This window comes from Sciurus vulgaris, assembly GCF_902686455.1.
Source record: "Sciurus vulgaris genome assembly, chromosome: X".
NCBI lineage: Eukaryota > Metazoa > Chordata > Mammalia > Rodentia > Sciuridae > Sciurus > Sciurus vulgaris.
Window position 1 is genome coordinate 128,315,091 of NC_136471.1, and position 24,107 is coordinate 128,339,197.

The 24,107-nt window shown below is 40.8% G+C and overlaps 1 protein-coding gene across 2 annotated transcripts; it reads left to right on the plus strand.

Moving 5' to 3' along the window:
• The first annotated feature begins 1,313 nt into the window (after positions 1-1,313).
• GEMIN8 (gem nuclear organelle associated protein 8) lies at positions 1,314-22,283 on the plus strand. Of its 2 annotated transcripts, none has more exons than XM_079123268.1 (4): positions 1,314-1,524; positions 9,301-9,346; positions 10,410-10,863; positions 21,252-22,283. In XM_079123268.1, exons 2-4 carry the CDS (start codon positions 9,335-9,337, stop codon positions 21,518-21,520), a joined length of 735 nt encoding a protein of 244 aa, XP_078979394.1. In that variant the 5' UTR covers positions 1,314-1,524; positions 9,301-9,334; the 3' UTR covers positions 21,521-22,283. The 2 variants fall into 2 exon arrangements, with proteins under 2 accessions (XP_078979394.1, XP_078979395.1); XM_079123269.1 differs by having other exon boundaries at positions 1,323-1,524; positions 21,264-22,283.
• Positions 22,284-24,107: the final 1,824 nt, after the last annotated feature.

Sequence of the window (24,107 nt, forward strand, 5' to 3'; positions counted from 1 at the left end):
TGACATACATACATGGGGTGCAACCCAATACAATTTTGATCCCATTCTTATGGTTAAACATGATGTGGAAATCCCCAGCACCAGAAAAAAAACATGATGTGGAGTTACACTGGTCAGGTATTCATATACGAGCATAGAAAAGTCATGTCAGATTTATTCTACTGTCTTTCCTATAATTCTAAATATTCTAGTGACCACACGAAAAAGATGATATTTATTTTAATCTTTTATTTAACCTAACCAGTCCTTCCCTAAGGTGTTTTCACTATTTTTTTTTGGGGGGGGGATATTTTACATTCTAAATAATTGGGATATTTTACATCCTCATTCTGCTTCTTCAAAAATTCAGTGTGTGTAATTTTCCCTTACAGTACATCTCAGTTCAGACTGTCAGATTTCAAGATCGCACAGCCACATATGGCTAGTGGCCACCACAGTGGACAGGTTGCAGATGTAGAATAATACTTCATACATAGTAGGCAACCAGTATATATTTGCTAAACAAACGTTCTTTTGATTCGTCTATAGTATACAAATAACATGACAATAATGTCCCACTATTTGTCACCTAGTAGTCTTAGCCATTTCCCCTTATTAGGCACTTAGATTGTTTCCAATTTTCACTTTTTTGAATAAGTCTGCAATAAATATCCGATTCATGCCCTGTTTTTACTTGGAATAAATTTTCACGAAATATGCCCCCTTTTAGGGATTGCTGTATTTTGCCAAATTACCCCAGAAAGGATATGTCACTTAAACTTCTGATGGTATATGTTTAAGGATTTTCCTGCGATGCTAATAGGACAGGTGTTGCTGCTGATAATAATGACAAAAAGATTAACAGGTACTAGTTCTTTGCTACAATACGCCCTACAATAGGTCATGTACATCCTAGGAATGAGAAACACCGGGCTGGGGACGTTAAATAAACTAGCGCTGGAATCTCTTAACTCTGATCCGGGTGCATTTGTTTGCAAAGCATGGACGTTTCCCACCCTCCGTTTTGGTTAAGAAAATAGAAAGTAAGGCTAAAGACTAGAGAACAAAAATGAGAGTTGAGAGCAGGGTAAAAAGTTAAAAACACAGGGACCCTACAGAAGCACTCCTCGCCTTCCGGTCCCTCCACACACATCAGGGCAGACACCGCGGCCAGGACTCCCGTTCCCGTTCTCGCTACTGTGCCGTGACCGGGTTCAGCCCTCAGTTCTCTAACCGGGTCACCAACCATCCCCACGCTCCGCCCCACGCTCCGCCCCACGCTCCACCCCACGTTCCGCCCCACGCTCCACCCCCGCAGCAGATTCCCATCCCGCGCTCGTGCTCCGCCGTTGCGTAGCCCTTGATGGGAACCTGACGTCTACGGTGTAGGCGGGACTTCCGGCGCGACACGGCTACGTGAATCCTCATTGGAAGCGCGTTTTAGTTACCCGGGCAACAGTCCCTCCTCGTTTTCCCTGTCTCCCCACCGAAAAATAGGCCCCTGCTCGGCCATCACCCAGGATCTGCAAGCTGCGTGCCCACGAGGTGACTTCGGGGATGACTGGGTTTCTTTGGGGGAGTAAGGGAGGAGCCTGATGGCCCCAGGGCCTGCCTTCCTAGAGGCAGGGGGAGTCTTGGTGGTCACGTTGTAACCATCATCTTCCCGCGGCACAAAAGGTGGGCCCAGAGGCCCAAGAGATTCCTAAATCATTGCAGGTTAATTTTTAGAGAAGAGTAGTTCTAGAGGCGCTCAACTCTGGCATGTTTCCTAATCACTGGATGACTTAAGGATTCTGATGCCCCGGCCCCCGTCCCAGCCCAATTCAATCCGAATTTCTAGAAGTGAGGATCGGGCGTGGGGAATTTTTTTTTTTTTTTTTTTTTAAGTTTCCCAGGTGATTCTAATGTGCTGAGAATCAACGTGTTATGCTAGGTCCGCAGGTGAATTCGGATTTTGCCCATCCAGTCCTATATCTGAATAGAAGAGCGCCCAGGACATATCCTTGCAGGATGTCTAGGATATTGACCTGTCTACTAAAAAAAAAAAAAAAAAAAGTTTTCTTCTTTTTCCCTTGTACTTTGACCTCTGGGAGGTCAGAGTCTTTAGTGGTAGTTATCTTGAGACCATTTCGCAGCTGTGATCTTTGATGAGCCTTACCTAGTGAGGTAGGGAATGCCCACTTGTTCTTTCTAGTAATGAGATGGAGTTGAACCAGTGGCCAAAGAAGTTTTAGCTCTGAAATCCCGAGTACAGTTAAAATGGTTCTGAACAATGTTTTCAGAAATGATTGTTAAATTTGTTTCACAAACCAGGTTCTGTATTCAGGTGTTTTTCACCTTAAATTGGAACAATATTACTTGGAAAATCTAGATTAAAGATCAATAATACAAACAAGTCTTCTAGGGGTATGTATTCTCATGGCTCCCATGAATGGTAGGATTTAGAACACTCTTTAAAAATACAATTTATACTATATAATTTATTAGTAAAAGCTCCTTTGGGGTGGCTATGTGAACAAACTATTTTAAAAGATTTTTAGTACCTTTGGATAAGCATAACTGAAGGCAAGTTCACAATAAGGTATATAAATCTCTATGTTCTCTTCTAAAACTTACAAGGTGGCCAAAGATTCTTTTGTGTTTCTTAAGATCCAACATTTAAGGGTAGGGTGAGATGAGAAGGATGGGGAAGACTGAACAATTAAGGCTAGAGCTGGAGAGTTTACAAACTAGATACAGAGCTCCCAGAAATACTTTTCTACATTAGAGAATCCACCCATAGAAAAGTTGGACAAGTGAATACAAAATGTAACTATTAAAAGCCAGACAAACTGAAAATATCTTGAAAACATATTACTATAGTTAAACATTTGCTTCCTGAAAAGACATGGGCCTTTATGTCAGTGATTAGAGTTCCTCAATGATTTGGAGAAGTAGAGGTAGAAGGAAGAATGTTATCAGGATATAACAGACAATCTTAACAGCAATTTCAACAGCATCCAAAGGCAGAAGATGCTAGCTATTATTTTATGCTGAAAGGAAAATGGCAAATTTAAAAGGAATAAATTGTAAATTCTATTTTAACAAGTAATTAAGTGCCTAAATGTATGAGACATAGTGAGTATCATATGAATTCAGAAAAGACAACAATTAACATGGAATTACCATGAATGTTTATAGAAGTTAACTTGAACTAAGACCCTGGAAATGTAAAAGTGGTCTTAAATTTTTAAATTAGTCAAGGTTTTTGCTGCTATACCCTTAATTTGCTGTACCTACTTATTCAGCCCTTATTCTTTTATGATCACTCTAGATTTTGCTGTATGATAGAAATTCCTGCAGTGAAACAAAGTTGCCATTTCCTCTTTGAAATTGTGACTATTATGTCCTTCTTAGTTATCCCAAGTTTCACTTCTCCCATTTCCTGTTGTGCTCATGAGTGAGAGGATAACTTTGCTTTTTTGTGGCATTCTGGCTCTGATGCCAATCACATGGGGATTCAGTGAACTTGCAAATAAATCTATTCACAAACCCATCACCCTTGCTGACAAATTAAACAATGCCCTTCTGTGAGTGGAATGTCATTTGTGTGGAGAAAAGAAGAATTGTTAGCTACATCCTTTCAGTCCTCTTCCCCATGCATGCTTTCTTTGTGACAATACTTCTGCAATATCCAGAAGGTAAATTGGGGTTTGGGATTGAGAGAACAAAAAAAGGAACTAAAACTCAGCTTTTTGAGTCCCTCACCCCTCAGTTTTAACAGTAACTCATAGGGAGGTGCAGATTTTTCCAAGCACAGTGGCATGTGTGCTTTGAACAGGCCCATGTCCAGCCAAAAGATGGAGCTTGCACTCTTCCTACGGGTGGAAGAAGGCCATTGGGACTTGTGCCATCTTCGATGTCCAAATAACTAAGCAGGGATAGTGCAGAGCCACAGGAGGGAGCCCATAGGGCATCAAGCCAGATGAGCTTGCCATCCTCTGCAACCAGCTAGGGGTGACAGCAGGGCTGCCCAAGTAGGTGGGGGCAGGAAGCAGTGCTCTCACAAGTCCCTATTGTATTTCTTTATCTGAGTTAAAGTTCATATCAACGTGTGTTTAATTGAAAGACATCTTCCAGATAGGACTAGCATGTACAGAAATATTTCTTAGAGCCACATATGACTTAATTTATGTTATTCAAATTTCTCCCCATACCTTCACTTCGCTAACAGACCCCCTTCCTCTTTGAAACAGTATATACTGAGGGCCTTAATTAGATCCCCAAATTATCTGGTCGTCTCAGCCAGATGGGTGGGAACCTAATAGGAAGGTTCAGCCTTCAGGAATAATGATTTAATGATCGACTTTTACTGCTTCTATGCAAAAATTAAAGCAAATGAGTTTTCATGTATTTAATTTTCAGAATTCTAGTGGAACAAGGAGATAAGGTAGAAAGGGAAATCTATTTACAGGGTATACATTATAGTTTTGAGTGGGATCTGTTTTCATTTTATGTATCTGGTTGCCATGGTATGTCCTAGATCCTGTATTTATAAGAATATAAAAAGAATATGTATAATGCCACACCCTTTCAACAAAACCACATTACTTATATGTAGAATTTTTTTTAGTAACTTGATGGAAGTAGTCACATTTCATCCATTGAAAACTATGGAGTTCTTCTCTGTTGTTTTTCATGTATATTTGTGTATTTAAAAATATATCTTCCAGAGTAAGCAGATACACTGCAGAATAAATGCATTTTTAGAGAGGCCATCTGGGAAATATATCATTCAAGATTCAGAGGCTCTGTCTTGATAGGTCTCAGCAATGTTTAGTGAATAACCTCATCCCTGTGGTTTTCCTTCCTTCTTAGTTGAGGACAGACAATGAATGGTCTCTATACTCAGCAGGGCTCAGCTGGGTGGTGACTATTAGGCCATTGTGCTCACTGGGAAGGGCTGCTGGGTTTGTGGAGCTGTGGATCCTGGCCTTCCCTGACATTGCCCATCTCTTCTCAGCTCCATCAACCATAGGAGGAAAGTTGCTGTTCAGTCCACCAAGGCTCGTGTCACCTCCTGGGGAGGGGAGCATGAAAGATAAAATGAAGAACATTGAAAGGGCGTCTAAATCTGCTACAGCCACAATCTTCCTTCTCCCTGAGAGGTGGCTATGTCCAAAGTGTTTTACTGATGCCCAGAATTATTTTAATGTTGACTTTTCAGAAACCCAGGCATTCTGCTTAGTTCCTTAAGCTATCTAGATGGAGAAAATAACCAACTTCACTATAACAGGATCCATTTGGAGAGGAGACTCTCCTCTTCCCTTAGAAATGAACTGATAGGTGCTGATGTTTAGCAGAAGCAAGTATGAATTCCTCCTAGGGCATAGATACTCAGCTCCATCCTGCTTTGTGTCATTTTGTGTTCCTGTCTAGCAGTGGCAGCAGGGTCTCCATCAGAAATCATGGCACTGTCAGTGCTTTCTAAGCCCCAGGGATTAACTTGGTTTTGCAGAAATTTTTTTGTTCTTGTTTTTAATTGTCTTTAAATGTCTGTAGTTCTTTTTTTTTTTTTTTTTTTTTGGGGGGGGGGGGTGTTTTGTGGTACTGGAGGTTGAACCTGGGTGCTGTGCCACTGAGCTATACATTCCCAACCCTTTTCATTTTATTTTGAGGCACAGTCTCAGTAAGTTACCCAGAATGACCTTGAACCTGCAATCCTCCTGCTTCAGCCTCCCAAGTAGCTAGGGCTACAGGTGTTTACCACCATGCCTGGCTAAGTGTCTGTATAGATCTTTAAGAAATGGTTCAGTTTCCTTATTTAGTCATGGGGACTATTTTTTCCCCAAAATATTAGGAACCAGTCACCAAGATTGCAGTTGATATTTGGTTTTCTTGCTTCTGCTAGTCTTACTCCAAGCCTAATAATTCATGAAATGAGAATCCACTGGTTTCCAAATGGAAAGTGAGGCGCAATTAGGATGTTCAATGTATTAAGGACACAGTATACAACTTAATAATACGTTATCATAAAACAGGGAAGGGCAAACGATGGCTCACAGCCTGTCTTTTGTTCTTCCAAGGAACTAAGAATTATTTTTATGTATTTTCAAAGTGTTTGGTGTTTCATTCTGTTTTTAAAACAAAGAAGAATATGAAGACTATGGAAAAGATTATATGTGCCCCACAAGCCTAAAATATTATCTATTTGGACCATTACAGAAAAAAAAAATTGTAGCATAAAATAACAAGTAATACTGGAAATACCAAGCTAGTAATAATTATAAAGCTCTGTGCAAATCACTATTCTTTAGATGTGTTTTCCAATACTTAATCCTATTTGATTTTTAAGAGGTATTCAAAATGATTAGTTTGAATATCTGTAGGATTTTAGGAACTTTAAAAAATACTTAAAATGTAAAAGGATATGACAAATAGGATTTAGAATTTGAGAAGAGAAAATGTTAAAACCAAGGGTGAAACGAGCATTTTGAACCTACAGCCCCATAACACTAAACTTGCTGAAGGATGACAGCCCATTTTATTACAGGTATTGCAGCAACCAAAGTAAATTTAATTCCTATGCCATTTGTTACCCCCAAAAATAATTGCTAACAAAGTTTGCTGTATTCCATCATTAACATAATTTCATCTTTCTTCATGGCCTGCATCTTAAAGCAATCTAGCACCTGAGCTGGGGTTGTGGCTCTGTGATAGAGCAACTATCTAGCATTCCTGCCCTCCACAAAAAAGGCTAATACCTTCACCGATGGATATCATAGATAGTGGGCACCCTGGGCCGATTCTGACCTACTTCTGTCTGGAAAGCTGGAACTGGCATTCTTCAGTCATCTCAGCTGGCTTTCCTGGCTTCTTTCTTCCAAAAATGCTGAGTGAGCACTGGGCGATCTCTGCAACAGTGTATCACAGCAGCACTTGTACCAGATTATCTGTTGAACCAAAGTTAAAAGCAACCTCTCCTCCAATTGGCACTCCTGCCCCCCTTTTAATCAGAGCCTCTTCAGCAGTTGTCTACTCTGATCACCCATACCTAAACCTCTAGTTCTGCCTAAGGAGCCCCCTCTTGGCCATCTCATGGACCTTCAGAATACCTTTAAAGCCAGACTGGATTTTCCCAAATATAAATAAAAACAAGATTTGGGACCAGGTATGGTGGCTCATGTCTGTAAACCCAGGTACTCCGGAGGTTGAGGCAGGAAGATTGCAAGATCAAGGCCAACATGTAGTGAGACCCTATCTCAAAACAAACAAAAAAAAAGGGTGGATAGGCACTTCGGTGGTACAGCTCTTGCCTTGTATGCATAAGCACCTGGATTCTAGCCCTAAAAAAAAACATGATTTAGTCTGCAGTAGTGTTGAATCACAGTGGTGGGGATTTGGGGATTTTTTTTTCTTTCTTCCTTTTTTTTTTTTTTTTTTTTTTTTTTTTGAGACAAGTTGCTTAGGGCCTCCCTCGATTGCCAAAGCTGGGCTCAAACTTGCAATCCTGCTTCAGCCTCCCAAATGGATTACAGGTGACTGTCACCACGGCCAGCCCGATGGTGTTCATTACACATATTTGAGCCTATCTGATTTCCCAATTCAGGATAATTGACCTGATTCTAACTGTCTTAGAGGGTGTGGAAAGAAGTCTAGATTCAAAACTCTTAATTTCCAGAAGATAAATAGATGTCTCCTAGACTTTTTAAATGTAATTTCTGTGCTACTTGTTAATCTATGAAACAAATTTGATTAAGACACACATGGAGTTCACTTTAATGTCATTATGTACTGCAGGCTCTCCAAAAGCTATTCAGATTTCAGGAATAGAAATATGAAACCTTGCTTTAGTGAATTACACACTTAAAGGCTTTGCCTTACAGTTTAGCACTCAAATATTACTAATTTCTACCATAATTTCACTTGTGTTAGTTCTATTTCTTTGGGTAGTAAGACACCCAAGTTTTGACTATTTTATATTTCTTCAGTAACCTGTAAAGCACACAGTCATTAGCTAGGTTTCCAAGTAATTGGTCATGTTCTAAACCTTTAAATTATAGCTTAAAAGTAATGTGAATTCAGTTTCCATTTTTCATTGTATTTGTTAATTGTTTCCCAGTTTATATTCTTTGTACCTGAATTTAGGACAGGGAACAGGAGATATGGGCTGTGTTTAAAATAAATTCATAGAAAGTCATTTCAAGCCTCTTAGAAGTATGCTATTTTAAAGCTTGTTAATTTTAAAAGAATGTGAGCCAGTTGCACACCTATAATCCCAGATACTTGGTAGACAAGAAGATCACAAGTTCGAAGCCAGTCTGGGCAACGTAGTGAGACTGTCTCAAAACAAAAATACAAAAGGGCTATGAGTGAGCTCAGTGGTAGAGTGTCCCTTGGTTCAATCCCTAGTACTGGGAAAAAGAGAATATGAATGGTTCTCTTTAGGTTAAATCTTTTTTTTAACTTCTTGTCTTTAAATGGTTTGGGTTGTATATGGACACAATACCTTTATGTTATTCATTTATTTATTTTTATGTGGTGCCGAGGATTGAACCCAGTGCCTCACACGTTAGGCAAGTGCTGTACCACTGAGCTATACAACCCTAGTCCTAGGCTCGATCTTAAATGATCAATTTAACATCTTAGTTTGTAGCATAACCATATCAAATAGTCTGATAGACATTACAAAATAAGTCACATTTATTTCTTAAGGCTTGGAAACTTTTAAATTATACCCTTTACTTCAGTGAAGTAGGAAAAACAGGACTCCTTCAGTATCTTAATTTCCAGAGTCTCAAAACCTAAGTAACTGCTTGCTTGGTATCACATTGTTATCGGTTTGTCTCACAAAAGCTTAAATTTACATGCATTTGAGAATGCTATTTTTGTTTAACTTTCATAAAAGCACATTATGGTGTAGACTGGCTAGCTCTAAACCCTGAACCGGAGCAAAAAAAAAATTAAATCTATTTTAAATAAGTAGTCAAAGGTGTGCAGCCACAGATAAACTTTACCTTTATGTATTTGCAGTGAATCAGTAAATCTCAACAGGTAGGTGGGCAATGGGATAAGAAGTAATTGTGCCAGATCAGTGCTGTTTGGCAAAGGCAGGCTATGTGGTACCTCGGTTGAGTCTCCAGTAGAAAAGTTTCTCCTCCTGCAAAGACCACAGGGTCGTAACCCTGGTGCCAGGGTCTAGGGAGATATGTTGCTTGAAAAGCAGGTGTGGTACTAGAGAAAGGCAGCCTCTCAGGAGCTGCTTTGCAATTCAAGAAATGGCCATGAATATCCCACAGCTGTTCTGATCACATGTTCTCTTTGTGGTTGTTCTTTTCCTAGTTTTAGTGCCCATTTGGACTTTTCACAGTCAGAGATGGCAGCAGAGGTAAGATGCCTTTTTTTTCATGAGTTTAAAAAGATTTAGTCTTTAAATTCTTCATGCTCCTATTCCTTGATGGAGAAGACTGAATAAATACAGACCGAGCATCACAAATCCAAATATCTGAAATGCTCCAAAATCCAGAACTTTTTTGCTCAAAAGGTTTCATATTTTGGGGCTGGGGTTATAGCTCAGTTGGTAGAATGCTTGCCTTGCAAGCACAAGGCCCTGGGTTCAATCCCCAGCACTGCCAAAAAAAAAAAAAGGTTTCAAATTTTGAAGTATTCCATAGTTTGGATTTTCACATCAAGATGGCTCAACTAGTAACAGCTATATAAATATTCCAAAATCTAAAACACCAAAATCTGAAATACTTCTGGTCCCAGGCATATTGGATAAGGGATACTCACTGTGTACCTTAGAAAACTAAGCCGGGCACTGTGGTGCATACCTGTACACAGTTACTTGGGAGGCTGAGGCAGGAGGATCACAAATTCAAGCCAGCCTCAGCAACTTAGCAAGGCCCTAAGTAACAAGTAAAAGCACCATCAAGTGCATTACTACATATCATCTTGTCCCAGACATTGAGGAGTAGGCCGGACCAGCAGGTAAGTAGGAAGCAGAAGAGGAAGAACCAAATACTATCATGGTCATCAGTTAGAATTGACAAACCATTTCTAACTTGAGCTAGTAGAGATGATAAATGTTGTTTTTTCTTTCTCCCTGCATCTTATCTAAAAACAATCCCTATTTTATCTCTCCTTGAATCTTACCTAAAAATGACTATTATTAGCTTCTGTTCCCACATTATAAGCCTCCATAATCTTTAACTAATTGTCCTGTGGGTACCTGATGTACATATATGCAGAGAACACATGTGCATACACTTGGTTTCTGTTGTAAGTATAGACCTGTCTTATACCCTTTTGGGCCCAGTAACATCCTCGGGTAGAGTAGATATTTAGTAAATATTCAGTAATGTCTGTTGGTTAGTTGATTAAATGTTTGAATATTTCTCTTGAGGATGGGCCATTTGGTGACTGTCTTAATGCTTACCTTCATTTTGTAGGCATCAACATCAAAAGCTACTGAGTCTTGGTATTCTCATCCAGTATATGCAAGATACTGGCAGCATTATCATCAAGCAATGTCTTGGATGCGAAGCCACCAGAATGCCTATAGGAAGGCTGTGGGATCCTATTTCAGTTTTCCATGGTACTTCCCTCCTGCAGTTCTTCCCCAAAGTTCTTATGACAACAAGGTGGGATATCCGAAGTCCTTCTATGACTACCATGTGACCTGGCAGGACTCCCACCACAGTTATACACCCAATAGAAGGCCTGGGCAGCCTCCAAATGGCAGTAGCATCCAGACACCTATCAGAGAAGACCAAGCATTATTTGAAGAGGTAGAGATGGAGTCAGAGTCAGACAATGAGGTAGAATGTGACCTGAGCAATATGGAAATCACCGAGGAGCTCCGCCAGTACTTTGCACAGACAGAGAGACACAGAGAAGAACGACGTAAGTTCCAGCCTGTTTCTTTATGCTTCCATTCCTTGCCCTGGCTTTTATATCTTTCTTTTTACCTAATATATCAAGTTATTGTATGACTCTTCAATTGGGTGCAGATAGTATTCCAAATCCAGTCCTAAACCTGGAAAAATTGCACTGATGTTGATGTTGCACCTCAATTTTATTAGTTGCCAGTGTTTTTAGTATAGGACTATTTTATTTCCAGAGCAGAGCTTATCCTAATAATACCTCTACCATTTATTGAACGTTAGACATTCTGCCAGATGGAATGTACACATGCATGCGTGCCTTCATTCCCTGATTTACGCTATAGTCCCTCAAGGTATTAAACCCATTTTACAAATGAAGAAAGTGAACCTTAAGAAAGTTAATTATACAGCGAGTTATTTGCTGTTAGGATTCAAGTCATGTCTGCCTGGCTCCACTTCCTGTGCTTCCTTCTCTGTGCCAGGGCTTGTCCCTGAAACTGCCACTTCTCTGGTTCACAACCCAGAGACATTCCTGAATCTTAAATAGCTCCCTTCAATGTAGAGATCAGCATGAAACTAAACAGAATAACAAAATGCAGTTTTCCTGTTTGGTCTCATACTGCAAGTTAGAGAATTACAGTAAAGGTCTTAACTCTTCAGTCAGAAAGCAGGAATTTTCTTTTTTCATTTTTTTTACTACCCTGCTACAAAGAACTACCAAGACTTACTAGACCATTTATACTTTAAGTACCTCTGACAAATGTAAAAATACTTTCCCCCTATTATAACCAGTATGGAGTCTCAATTTTTTTTAAGTGAGGTCCAATTGTGTAATATTTTACCTAGAATTCTCCTCTTTGTGTGTGTATATGAACCTGGCATGAAATCCAGGGCCTTATACATGCTAAACAAGCACTGAGCTACATCCCCAGCCCATTTTATTTTTTTATTTTGAGGCAGGGTCTTGCTAAGGTGCAGATCTGGAACTTGAAATCCTCCTGCCTTAACCTCTCAAATAGCTGAAATTACAGCACCACCATGCCTGACAGCATTAGCCTAATTTAAAAGTATATGACAAATGAGTAAGAGTAGGTATTGGAACATGTCCACACTTAGTTGGAATGCTATTTTCATAACTTTTAAAGAAGGCAATGTGATGGAGATAGGACTTATTCCTGTGGTGCTTACCAGAAGGTGGAATAGCATGCTTTTCCCATCAGAGATTGATATTTTATGGTAGAAGTTATAATTAAAATGGGATTAAACTTCAGTCATCCTGAAAGTCATACATGATCTAGATAGCAAACCATCAAAAATGGGAATTTTATGAAAATATTTTCCATCTCCATCTTTAACCTCACTCCACAATATTTACATTATCATTATCACAGAGTTGTGGCAGAACCACTCAAATCAGAGGGTTTCTAGCTGAGCATGATGGCACATGCCTATAATCCTAGCAACTTGGAAGGCTGCGACAGGAGGATCACAAGTTTTAGACCAGCCTCAACACCTTAACAAGAAAGACCCTCAAAATAAAAAATAAAAATGGCTAGGGATGTAGCTCAGTGGCACGGTGCCTCTGGGTTCAATCCCAGTACCAAAAGAAATCATAGGGTTTCCTCTTGGCTTTCCCACTAACTAACTGAAAGTTCTTATCCTCTTGCGGGCCCCTACCTTTACTGTTCTGTGTCTCAGTCTCCTCACCCATGAAATGGGGACCCTAATTAATCAAGAAGTAACTGAGAAGATGAAATGAGCTGATACAAAAAGAGGTAACTAGAATGGTGCTTGCTACAAAGGTAGTGCCCAATAAATGTGAGTTGTGGTTAGTTGCAATAACCAATCCTTTAATATGGATTATTGACCATGCATTGGTTTTGCTCTGATTGGTTTGCCTTGATTAGTGCTTGATTGAGATTCTGCAGATTTTTCATGAAGACATTATTTGTGGCTTCAAATGGGTCATATATTTCTGCTCTAGGCAGCACCTTTCAAACTTTTAAGCTGATTTAGAACATAAAAACATGAAAGGATTAAAATCTTGCTGTCTGTTCAATTTAGTCATTAACACAATTTTTAGTTCTATTTCAAGGATATTCTCATTTGACATTTAACATAGTAAAATACATGGAAAATGAACCCACTTCATATCACTAATAGCACCAAACACACAAGCTCCAGGTTCTTTTTGCTTTTGCAATGTGCAGTTAGGGCTAGATGGTAAAGCATTTGCCTAGCAAATGATTTATATCATTGTTTTATCTATATCATTGTTTTATTCCCAATAAAATAATAAACTATGTAATTAAAGCACAGTTCAAAACGACTTATCCTAGAGTCTCTGCCATGCTTTCTCATCCTGCAACCTTCCCTGAAAGCATTATCAGGTCCCTGGGAAATGTGAGAATTGTCTGGTGAGGGTGCAGACAGGATATGGTGTCAGACTGTAATCTAAAGACTTGGTCAGTTTTAGAAGAAGCTGCCAGGGCCTGATCCTGCACCTTATTTTCTTATTGAAAGTAATGGGCAGCAAGTCACTAGCATTTTTTTTCAGCAGCACTTTGGGTGGGTACAGGATGGACACGTGTTCCTTGGGGCAGGAAGGATTGAATTCATATGTAATTTGAATACCTTTTCCAACCCATTACCTGCACCAGAAATTTTCGTGGAGAATTTGGTGAACATACACATGTTCAGAAAAGGTTTAACAAAGAGATAAGGGACAGCCAGGTGCAGGGGTGCACTCCTGTGATCCCAGCATCTTGGAAGTCCAAGGCAAGAGGATTGAAAGTTCAAGGCCAGTCTCAGCAATTTAGCAAGACCCTGTCTCAAAATTTAAAAAAAGAAAAAAGGTCTGGGGTAAAGTGCCCCTGGATTCAATCCCCAGTACCAAAAAAAGAGAAAGAAATAAGGGAATCAAGCATGGTGGCACATACCTGTAATCTTAACTACTCAGGAAGCTGAGGCAGGAGGATCACAAGTTCAAGGCCAGCCTGGTCAACTTAACAAGACCCTGTCTCAAAATAAAATAAAAAGGGCTGGAGGTGTAGATCAGTGGTGGAGTGCTTGCCTAGTAGTGCTTGCACTACCTTAAAGAAAGAGAAAGAGAGAGATAGGGACCTGTGTATTGCAAATATTTGGTTAAAGTTTTTTGTTTTGTTTTACTCTTTGAACAACTAGAAGCTACTTATTCAATAAAGGCCAATTTAGCCAGGTGTGGTAGTACACGCCTGTAATCCCAGCAGCTCAGGAGGCTGAGGCAGGAGGATTGCAAGTTCAAGGCCAGCCTCAGCAACTTAGGCCCCAAACAACTTAGCAAAACCCTGACTCAAAATAAAACAATAAAAAGAACTGGGGATGTAGCACAGTGCTAAAGCACCCCTGGGTTAAATTCCTAGTACCAAAAAAACAAAAAAAATACAAGTAAGGGCCAATTTATCTTAGAACTTGAATCATTTAGAGAACACAAGATTTTATGAAATATTACTAGCAAGGGAAAAAAGTAGCTAAATTTAAAGATTTAACTCTTTAGTATCATTCACTTCCATGGGGCCATATGAGTTATGCATTTAACCATCATCTGAGGCCTAATACTTTCTTTGTTAAATTTGTTAATTTTATTTGTTCTAATTGTTATACATAGTAGTTGATGGATCTTTATTTTATTCATTTATTTTTATGTGGTGCTAAGAATCAAACCCAGTGCCTCACACATGCGAGGCAAGTGTTCTACCACTGAGCCACAACCCCAGCCCCTATCTAATACTTTCTTAGGATGAAATCCTTCAGACTGGACAGTGTGATGAGTGCCCTTCCAAATAACCTCTAATTTAATAGCTTTCAGTAATATAAATGCAAAATAATTAAGTAGGATAAGACTCCTTTTGTACAATGAGAACATGAATGCTTTTGATTGTGTTATGTGTCATAATTTCCTAACTAGATATTCCCATTACTTAAAACTTCAGTGGTAATATTACTTATGATAAAGTATATGGTTATGAAGTTTTCAAGGTCAGCTGTGTTTTCAGTCATTCCTTAGGAAGAACATCTATCATTAGGTTAAGAAAAATATTTTTTAATCATAAATGGCCATCAGTTGAGACTGCAAGATCATACTCCTAAAACTTAAAGGGAATCTGAGTGAATGTCATCATCCCTCACAGAGAAGCAGGCCCTCCAAAATAAACACTGCCCCTATTGTCTAGGGGTTGTGCCAACTGTTTTAGGACAGACATTGTTTCAAAACAGGGACATATCCTCATAGAATAGGATATTTTGTGTGTCTGTGTGTGTGTGTGTGTGTTTTGTTTTTGCACCGCTGGGGATCAAACCCAGGACCTCACACATTCCGAGCAGGTGCTCTACCACTGGGCCACATCCCCAGAATTCTTAAACCCAGTTTGGAAAAGGAGACAAAGTCAAGCTTAAAACAATACCTAGAAGAACCTCAAGGTCTAGTCTGTGAGACTGATGTGGATGAGGAGTAGAGACTCATGGGGTAGCTGTGGAGAAAAGAAGCATGCTCTAGGCTTTAGGGGATATGGTCCATTTGGAATGAGCGTCTACTCTGCTCCATTGTGTTCCATGCACCCAGGTCAGAAGATTTTTACTCTAATGTTCATGAGCCTTCAGTCATTGTGCCGCAGACACACCTGTTTCTCCTTCATCTTGTCCAGATGTTTAGAAGTTTATCAAACCATTCATTGGGACCATAGATGTCAAAGGTCATTGAAAAGTGGAAAGGTGGGTTGTAATGCATTTTTATTATAAAAGTGGAAATGTCGATTGTCCACTGTCTTGGGGATTATGTTTTTCATGGAGCAAGGGACACAGATTAAGGAGACCAAGCAGAAATGGCTCCAATTCAGCTGGCAAGTGCCTATGTTCTGAGTATTGCTGACGAGCCAGAATGGAGACATTCTTGATGTAATCAAGTTTGTGCTTTCCCTTGGTTGTGCTACCAGCATTAATTTTGGCAACATAGCAGAAAATCTCATCAGAGAGACATGCTAATCCTAGAAAAATGAGGGGAAATAACATTGTTAACACTCATTACCTTAGTGCTTTGTCCTTTAAAATGTTCTGCCTCTGGGCTAATTATCTGTGGAATATTTAATGAATGTTTCCCTGCTATGTAAGATTCTCTAAAATCCAAGTAACTTCCCATGATTTTTTTCCTTTATGGACTATAAATCTACATTGGTTACATCATGTAGATATATAGATTGAGGTCAAAAACAATAAATCAAGATTATATCCTAAACCCAGACAGAAACCAGTTACGTTTTTCCTTAATAGTCCACTACTGTTTTTCTTGTTTTAACTCTCTCTGCATCCTTGTATTAGTTTCCTAGGACTGTGGTAAAAAATTGCCACAAGCTTGGTGGCTTAAGACAACAGAAATTTATTCTTTCACAGTTCTAGAAATTGGAAATCAAGGTGTCAGCAGAGACACCTTTGCCTCAAAGGCTCTAGGACCTTGCTGCTTCTAGCTTCTGCTGTTCCCTTACATTTCTTGGCTTGTTGGCAGTGTCACTTCAGTCTCTGCCTCCATCTGTACATGGCTTTCCTCATCTCTCTGTGTCCTTTTCTGTCTCATGTAAGGACATGCTTATTGGATTTACAGTCTACCCTAATCCAGTATGATCTCATCTTTATCGTTAATTATAAGCTGCAAAGACCCTGTTTCCAAATGAGATCACATTCTGAGGTTCTGAGTGGACATGAATTTTGGGGGAACACTATTCAATCCACCTCAAACCTATTTTAAAGCTGTAATAGAATCTAAAAAGTTATTTCTGATTTGTAGTAAAACAGCTTCCTTTGGCCAAATACCCTACGAGAAAAAAATGCTTGGTAATATGGAGTACTACAGGTGTTTTCAATAAGAATGAACACAACTGTCCATGACAAGACAACCATTCGATTCCATTCCTCCAAAGTGTGATGTTGTACTTCTCTGCTTCAGGTAGGTGGTTCATCCAGATGTTGAACCTTCACCTTACCTTGACAGAAAGGGAAGAAGGAAGCAATAAATAAGTAGAGGCATTCAAACTCAGATATTACATTCTAAAGTTGACTTGGTCCCTCAGGGTACACTACTTTCAGATGCTAACTGTGACCATCATCACACAGCCAGTCTGAGGGTAGCTGACTTTATTTTGGGGGGGGGGGGGGGCGTTGGGGAGTACTAGGGATTGAACCCAGGGGCTTTACCACTGAACACCATCCCTAACCCTTTTTATTTTTCTAAGTTTTGAGACAGGGTCTTGCTAAGTTGCTTAGGGCCTTGCTGAGTTGCTGAGGCCAGCTTTGAACTTATGATCCTCCTGTTTCAGCCTCCCAAGTAGCTGGGATTACAGGCATGCACCATCACACTCAGTGGTAGTTGACTTTAAACCAACTGGTCTTCAAATTTGTAATGCAACCTTGGAACTTATTCTTTCTTAATTTTATGAGTAAGTAGAGGCATAGTGACTAGGTTATACAGGAACAGGGTCCAACCCCAACTTATTGGTGTCCTCTGCCATGGAGGCCCTGAGAAGCCCCCAGGCAGGGGAGCCTTGCCCAGCACCTTGTGAGATTTGAGTGTTTATTTCTCTGTCCCTGGCTTATTGTCACTTTTCTTTGACAGCATCTGAAAGGAAGAGTTGTTTAAAAAAAAAATATATGGCCTTTGTCAGAGCATTATTTAACAATCATTTCCTGAGCACCTGCTTTGCATTAGGCATGGTATCTTCCCAGAGCTGGGGATGTAGCAATCAATAAAGGTGACAGTGCCCATAGATGGACCTCACACATCATAGGCACCTATATATCTGTCAGGGCAGGTGATGGGCTTTTCACCCTTTGGGTCAGTGTTTTAAGACCCATTATCGAGCCGAGCTTAGTGGCTTATGCCTGTAATCCCAGGAGCTCCAGAGCCTGAGGCAGGAGGATTGTGAGTTCAAGGCCAGCCTCAGCAATTTAGTGAGGTCCTAAAGCAACTTGGTAAGACCCTATCTATGAATAAAATGTGAAAAAGGGGTGGGGATGTGGCTCACTGGTTAAACACCCCTGGGGTCAATCCCCAGTACCAAAGGAAAAAAAAATCCATTATCCACTGTGCAAGAAACCATAAAACTTCTAAATCTCTTGAGAGGCAGGAAGAGGACAAGGACTGGGCCTTAAAATATTTTGTGTGTGTCGGGGTGGGTACTGGGGATGGTACCCAAGGGTGCTCTACCATTAGCTACATCCCTACCCCTACTTACTTACTTACTTACTTACTTACTTACTTACTTACTTATTTATTTATAAGACAGGGCTCCCTGAATTGCCCAGGCTGGTCTCCGACTCACAGTCCTCCTGCCTCACTGCCTTACTCAGCGAATCCTGAGTTGCTGGGATTATAGGCGTGCACCATTGCACCAGGCTGGGCTTTAAATTTTCATGAGGAAGCCTGAATGGGAAGGAAGTACAAGCTGAGATTTGGGAGCGTGGGGCTCTTTCTTTTGTTCTTTTATTCTCACACTGTATGAACTTGATTAAGAACTAAAATCCCATGCTAGAGACACACAAGCAAACATGGAATGTGAACTTGGGAGCTTATACAGGCTCCCTGACTGTGCCCAGGCTTGCTACACACTAACGTCAGGTTTCTCTTACAAACACCAGCACCAAGAGAAATCATCTCTCCATATAATCCTCATGCCTACTTAATATCCACAAGATAGTTTTTGTTAGAAGAGTAACAGAAAGTATAATTATAACCACTTTCAATTTTAAGGAAAATAAGAATAAGGTGCAGAGAAGTAAAAAGGCTAAATTCACAGACCCTCATGGTCACCTAAGAGCAACACTTATTAAGACAACTAAGATCCTGGTGTTTGTTAAAACTTCTAAACTCAGAGATTCAGATTTAGACAAGCAGTCGAACATATGTTGTATCACTGAATCTGTCAGTGAGGCGGATTATAGTCTTGGGACAAATTTGAGAGTAATACCATGGTTAGCTGGGAACATCTCACTGCGGCCTCTGCCTTCTGGATGCAGAGGCTCTGAGGCACCCAGCACCACATGTGTGGGATCATCTCTTCTGGGCAGACAAGAAATGAGAACCAAAGCATCCGTAACATATCTCTGCTGGTAGATGGCAGAGGGACTCTGTTGCACTAATGTGGGAATGCCAGGCCTTCAGAATACCCCTTAAGAGATCCTTCAGTCAAATTCTGCCTTTAATGGAAAGCCCAAGGCCTGCCATCAGCCCCACCCCCTGCCTGGCCAGGGTTCTTAGAAAGTACTGTTCCTTTGACTTTTGGAAGAGATGAGTGTGAAAGACCTGTACACATGCTTAGTGACTAGACATATCTTACCAGTCTGTAACTGCCCACTAGTGTCCTAGGTACCTTTCTTCTTCCTGCAAACACCAAACAAGCTAATCTTTTCTCCAAAGTCCTACCAGAGGAACAGAAGTTGAGTCATCCCAGGATAGAGAGAGGCAAGAGAAAGAGAGATGTTCCCAGGGAGAAGCTGGCATGCAGCTGGGCTTCCTTCCACCCTTCAGCACCAGGAACACACAGGGGTCTTAGAGGGAGACACGGCAACCACACGGTGCTTTTCTCTAACCCACTGCTTCATCTTTTTTCTCTCTCCCTGGAAGTTAGCTTGGAAGTCAGAAAAATGTGTAGAAACGGCCATTTTCTCTAATTAGGACCTAGTTCATCAACTCCTACTCTGTTCCAACAGAACTCAGTTTGGGTAGGGCATAGAATCTAAACACCTATGAAAACTGAACAGCATAAATACTAATGTTTCTTCAAACTTGGCAAAAAGACCAAAATTTGGAATCAAACGTTTATTGACCTCTAATCCATTTGCATATTAGGCCCATATTTGAATTTCTTTCTGCATTTCACAGTAAGTCAATCATATCTGTTTTCTGTGGGTAAGGTCACAGTCATAGGGCATTTATTTTGTTTGACAGTCAATTGGTTTATCCATGTATTACTTCTGTGCAGGAAAACAAACTGCAGATGTGCTAAGACAGCAGTGGCCACATACTTGTGGCCTTATCCATTTTTAATAATGTTTCCGAGTTTGTAAAACTCCTCTCCAACTCCAAGGTGATATTTATAAAGAACGGGATTTATGAGAGTGACAGTGCATAGCCATATAAATATCTTTCCCTTCACACTTGATTAGCTCACTCCTGTGTTCCTTTCCAGGTACTAAGTGGAGAGAAGAGCAACATGGAAAGAATGATTTATATCATTGTTTTATTCCTCTATAGCCATCTTCACTCCTTATCTAGTGGCATTTCTCTTGGTAACAATAGTGGCTACAGATAATGCACTTTCTGCTATCAGTTTCTCTCTTGACAGAGTCACTTACAAAATCTATGTGAGTTGACTAAATTCTGCCTTATACAGCATTCTTTTGTTGACATTTTTATGTTGCTATTTACATAATAAAAATTATGATCCTGGGATTTGCTATACTAAAAAATAGAGTGAGGGAGAAATAATTGAATAAGTATTTCTTGTTTTACAGGAATTCACTTAAATCAGTAGCATTCAAAATACAGAGATATTTATATATAGGATTATATGCTTTCCACTGCAGTTCTACCTAGACCAGCCTATGAGGTGGAAAGTCAAATCCCTGTGAGGAAACCCCCACAGTAGCAGATTTGTTAATATAGCAAAATTAGAAGTCAGGGGTCTTAAGTCTATTTGTAGAATTGCCATTTCTTTGCCCTTTTATCTTCAGCAAGTGTGGGATCATTTAACCTTTTGTTTCCTGGTATGATTTGCATTTTGCATCTGTGGAAGGATTATGGATCCTGATTGCAGGCAGTACTTACTAGGACTTGTTTTCCAGCTTACCTAAAATCAATACCTCTTTCAGAGGAGTGAGTCCCCACCACCACCTCATTTGTGGTGATATGTACTGCTTCTTGCGACCCTGGGCTCTCCGGGAAGCTTTTTGTTCACACGCTGCCCTAGTAGTGTTGGAAAGCCGGCAAGCGCCCTCGTCCAGTCCTGGTGGCAGGTTTGGGGGCAGCCATGCAGACGATGAGAAAAATTCAGGTGGTTTCATTTTTCTTCTGTATTTTCAGGGCACACTGCAGAGGTTTGGTGGATCAGACTGACCAGTGTCCTTGTGGCTTCTTGCCCTTTCTGTCAGTGTATAATCACCCCTGGAAAGTGAAGAGTGAGCTTCATTAACTAAGTAGACAATAATAATCTACAGGTCATGCCTCAGGATCTGGAGGGCTACTGAGCTGGCACAACAGGGCCCCATCTTACAGTTGGGGAGGGAAGGCTGAGGGGCCTCTGGGGCCGGAGGCAGCAGCATTCACCATCCTGCTTTTCTGCCTGTGTCTGTGTGCGCGTGCATTTCATGCATGTTCATGCTCAGGTGTGTTTCTAGGACGGCAGCAGCAGCTGGACGCAGAGCGCCTGGATGACTATGTGAATGCCGACCATGGCCTGTACTGCAACACTCGGCGCTCAGTGGAGCCCCCAAGCGAGAGGCCTGGAGAGCGGCGCCAGGCTGAGATGAAGCGTTTATATGGAGAGAATGCCGCCAAGATCCAGGCCATGGAGGCCGCTGTGCAGCTGAGCTTCGACAAGCACTGCGACAGAAAGCAGCCCAAGTACTGGCCTGTCATTCCCCTCAAGTTCTGAGTCCTGGGCCCAGGGCCCCCAGGGAATGCTCCCTAAACATGGTCCCCAGCCTCACTCTCTCCCTCTTGGACACACTCCCATCATCTCTCTCTGTACAATTCTCAGGGAAAAGAGGCCTCTATACTGAGATACAAGGATGGTCACCAAAGTCCCGGTGGGCCATCACGAGGATGTAATGTCAGCCACTTGAAAGTAAGCAGGATGTATACTATTGCCAACGTGATCATTTAAAATGATCATTTTGTGGCAGGTACAGTGGTACACACCTCTAATCCCAGCAGCTCAGGAGCCTGAGGCAGGAGGATCAAGAGTGCAAATCCAGCCTCAGCAACTTAGCAAGCCCTGAGCAACTCAGCAAGACCCTGTGTCTAAATTTAAAAATATGAAAAAGAGTTGGGGATGTCACTCAGTGGTTAAGTGCCTCTGGGTTCAATCCCTGGTACAAAAAAAAAAACATTTTGTATACATTCCACTCATTTTTAATGTTGTCAATAATAGTTTTCAGTGCATTAAAAATACTTGCCTAGAGATAACTGCCTAGCATTTTGCCTTTTTACATTTTCATCTTTCTTTAAGCTGCCTGAACTTCACAAATGCTTTAAATAAGCCAGACGTTCTCTCCTACTGCAGGTCCTTTAGCCCCCACTGAAAATGATGAAAGTGTGCAGGGAGACAAATACCACCTCTTTCTATGCAGGGGTCAGCCTGCATGTTCTCAAAGGCCCAGAGAATAAATATCTTTGGCTTTGCAGGCCACATAGTCCGCATGTGACTATTTGTCTCTGCCCTTATAGTGTGAAAGCAGCTATAGATGGTACATAAACAAATGAATGCGACTGTGCTCCAATAAAGCTTTATTTATAAAAGCAGACTGAGGGCCAGATTTGGTCTACAGATGATGGTTTGTCAACTGCTGCTCTACTGGAATGAAAATCACCTGTCATTATTGTTATCTTGTTTTCTCTACAGAGCTTGAAAGTCATACAGAATTGAGAGCAAAGAACAATAATTCCCCAACCCAGTCACTTCTGTAGTGTCCTCTGTTGTAGAAAATGCACAATTAAGCTCTTCCTATATATAGTAAATATTGCTTTGGATAAGGGAATACATTTCTGAGAATGAAAATCTAAAAGTTGATGGAACAGTCCATTTATAATAGCCAGCTGCCTTTTAAATAAGTTATTACAGTGCATTGCCTGGGTGAGCCCGGGGTTGACCTGAGAAGATTAGCACATCCATCAAAGGTTGGTGAAAAGATTTAGTATTGACATGTTTCTCCCTAAGAACGCTTAGCTTCACATTCCGCCCCTGCCCCGAGACAGATGCATTACTTTCATCAGCCTCGGGGTGCTTGTTTTTCCAAGCTCTCATTACTGGAGTTGCGATTCGTGCTTAGGTACTGCAGATGAAAATCAGAATTCACATGCCCCTGAGGTGACACATGACTAAAATTTCAAATCTTTAGTATTTCTCTGTTTTATTAGAAACTCATATGCCTAACTATAATCAGGATCCAGACACAAGTACAAACCACAGCCTGTTGTTAGAGCAGGCACTTAGCTTTTTAAGAGTGAAATGTTTTTCTTTACTACGGCCTCTTGTACCTTCCCCAAAAGAAGTGGTCCCACCCTGTCAGCTTCATTACCCGGGGTAAGTTCCTTTCACCTCTCAGTGTTTCTCATTCCTTCCTCATCCTTGAAATAAGCATCAGTGATTTCCCCACATGAGGTCATCGTGAGGACCGCATTGAGTAGCACCTACAAAATGTAGCACTGGCCACACAGTAAATTTTTAACATTTGTATTGACATTTATTCCCTGTCTTAAAAAATTTGCCAAAACATGTCAGGGGGAGTCCAGGGTATAAGACTTAAAAATATGAGAAATGTTTCCCTATCAGCTCTTCAAATGGGTGTGTTAGCTTCTGGATACCTTATATCCATCCATCCTTCCCAGGTGTCTCAGGTAGTTCTATGGTAGCACCCGTGGCTTGTTTGTTCATTTATTCAGCAAATATTTGAGTCCCTTCCATTCCAGTTAGCTACACCACAGTCTCTTCTCTCAGGAAACCTGCATTTTAGGTGGTGAGGCTGATGGGAACCATGAGAGTAATTGCATTTCTACATTGCTAGAGGCAGCTGCAGGAAGTGAAGAGGAGAGCCACCAGGGATGGCTTCTCAGCCTCTACTACTGGTGTTTGGGGCCAGATCATTCTCTATTGTGTGGGAGGGGAGATGTCCTATACATTGTAGGGTGTTCAGTGGCATCCTTGTCCTCTACCCATTAGATGCCAGTAGCACCCCTACTGCCATTTTGACAAGCAAGCCTCCAGATATTGCTGAATGTCCCCCAGGATGGGGGACAAAATTTGACAAGAAGGAGGAAAGTGAGTGTCAGGTTAAGTCCAGGACTGTCGAATAGCTTTCTGTGTTTGGGGGATGTCCCAATGATCTGGGGAGACTGGGACAGAATTCCTTGACTGCTGGCTACAGAGAATGCTAGAAATGTAAGTATTGGTCAGATCACAATGGGCACTTGACAAAAGATTCTGAACTTTATCCAATGCTCTCTCTACAAGGAAGCTGAGA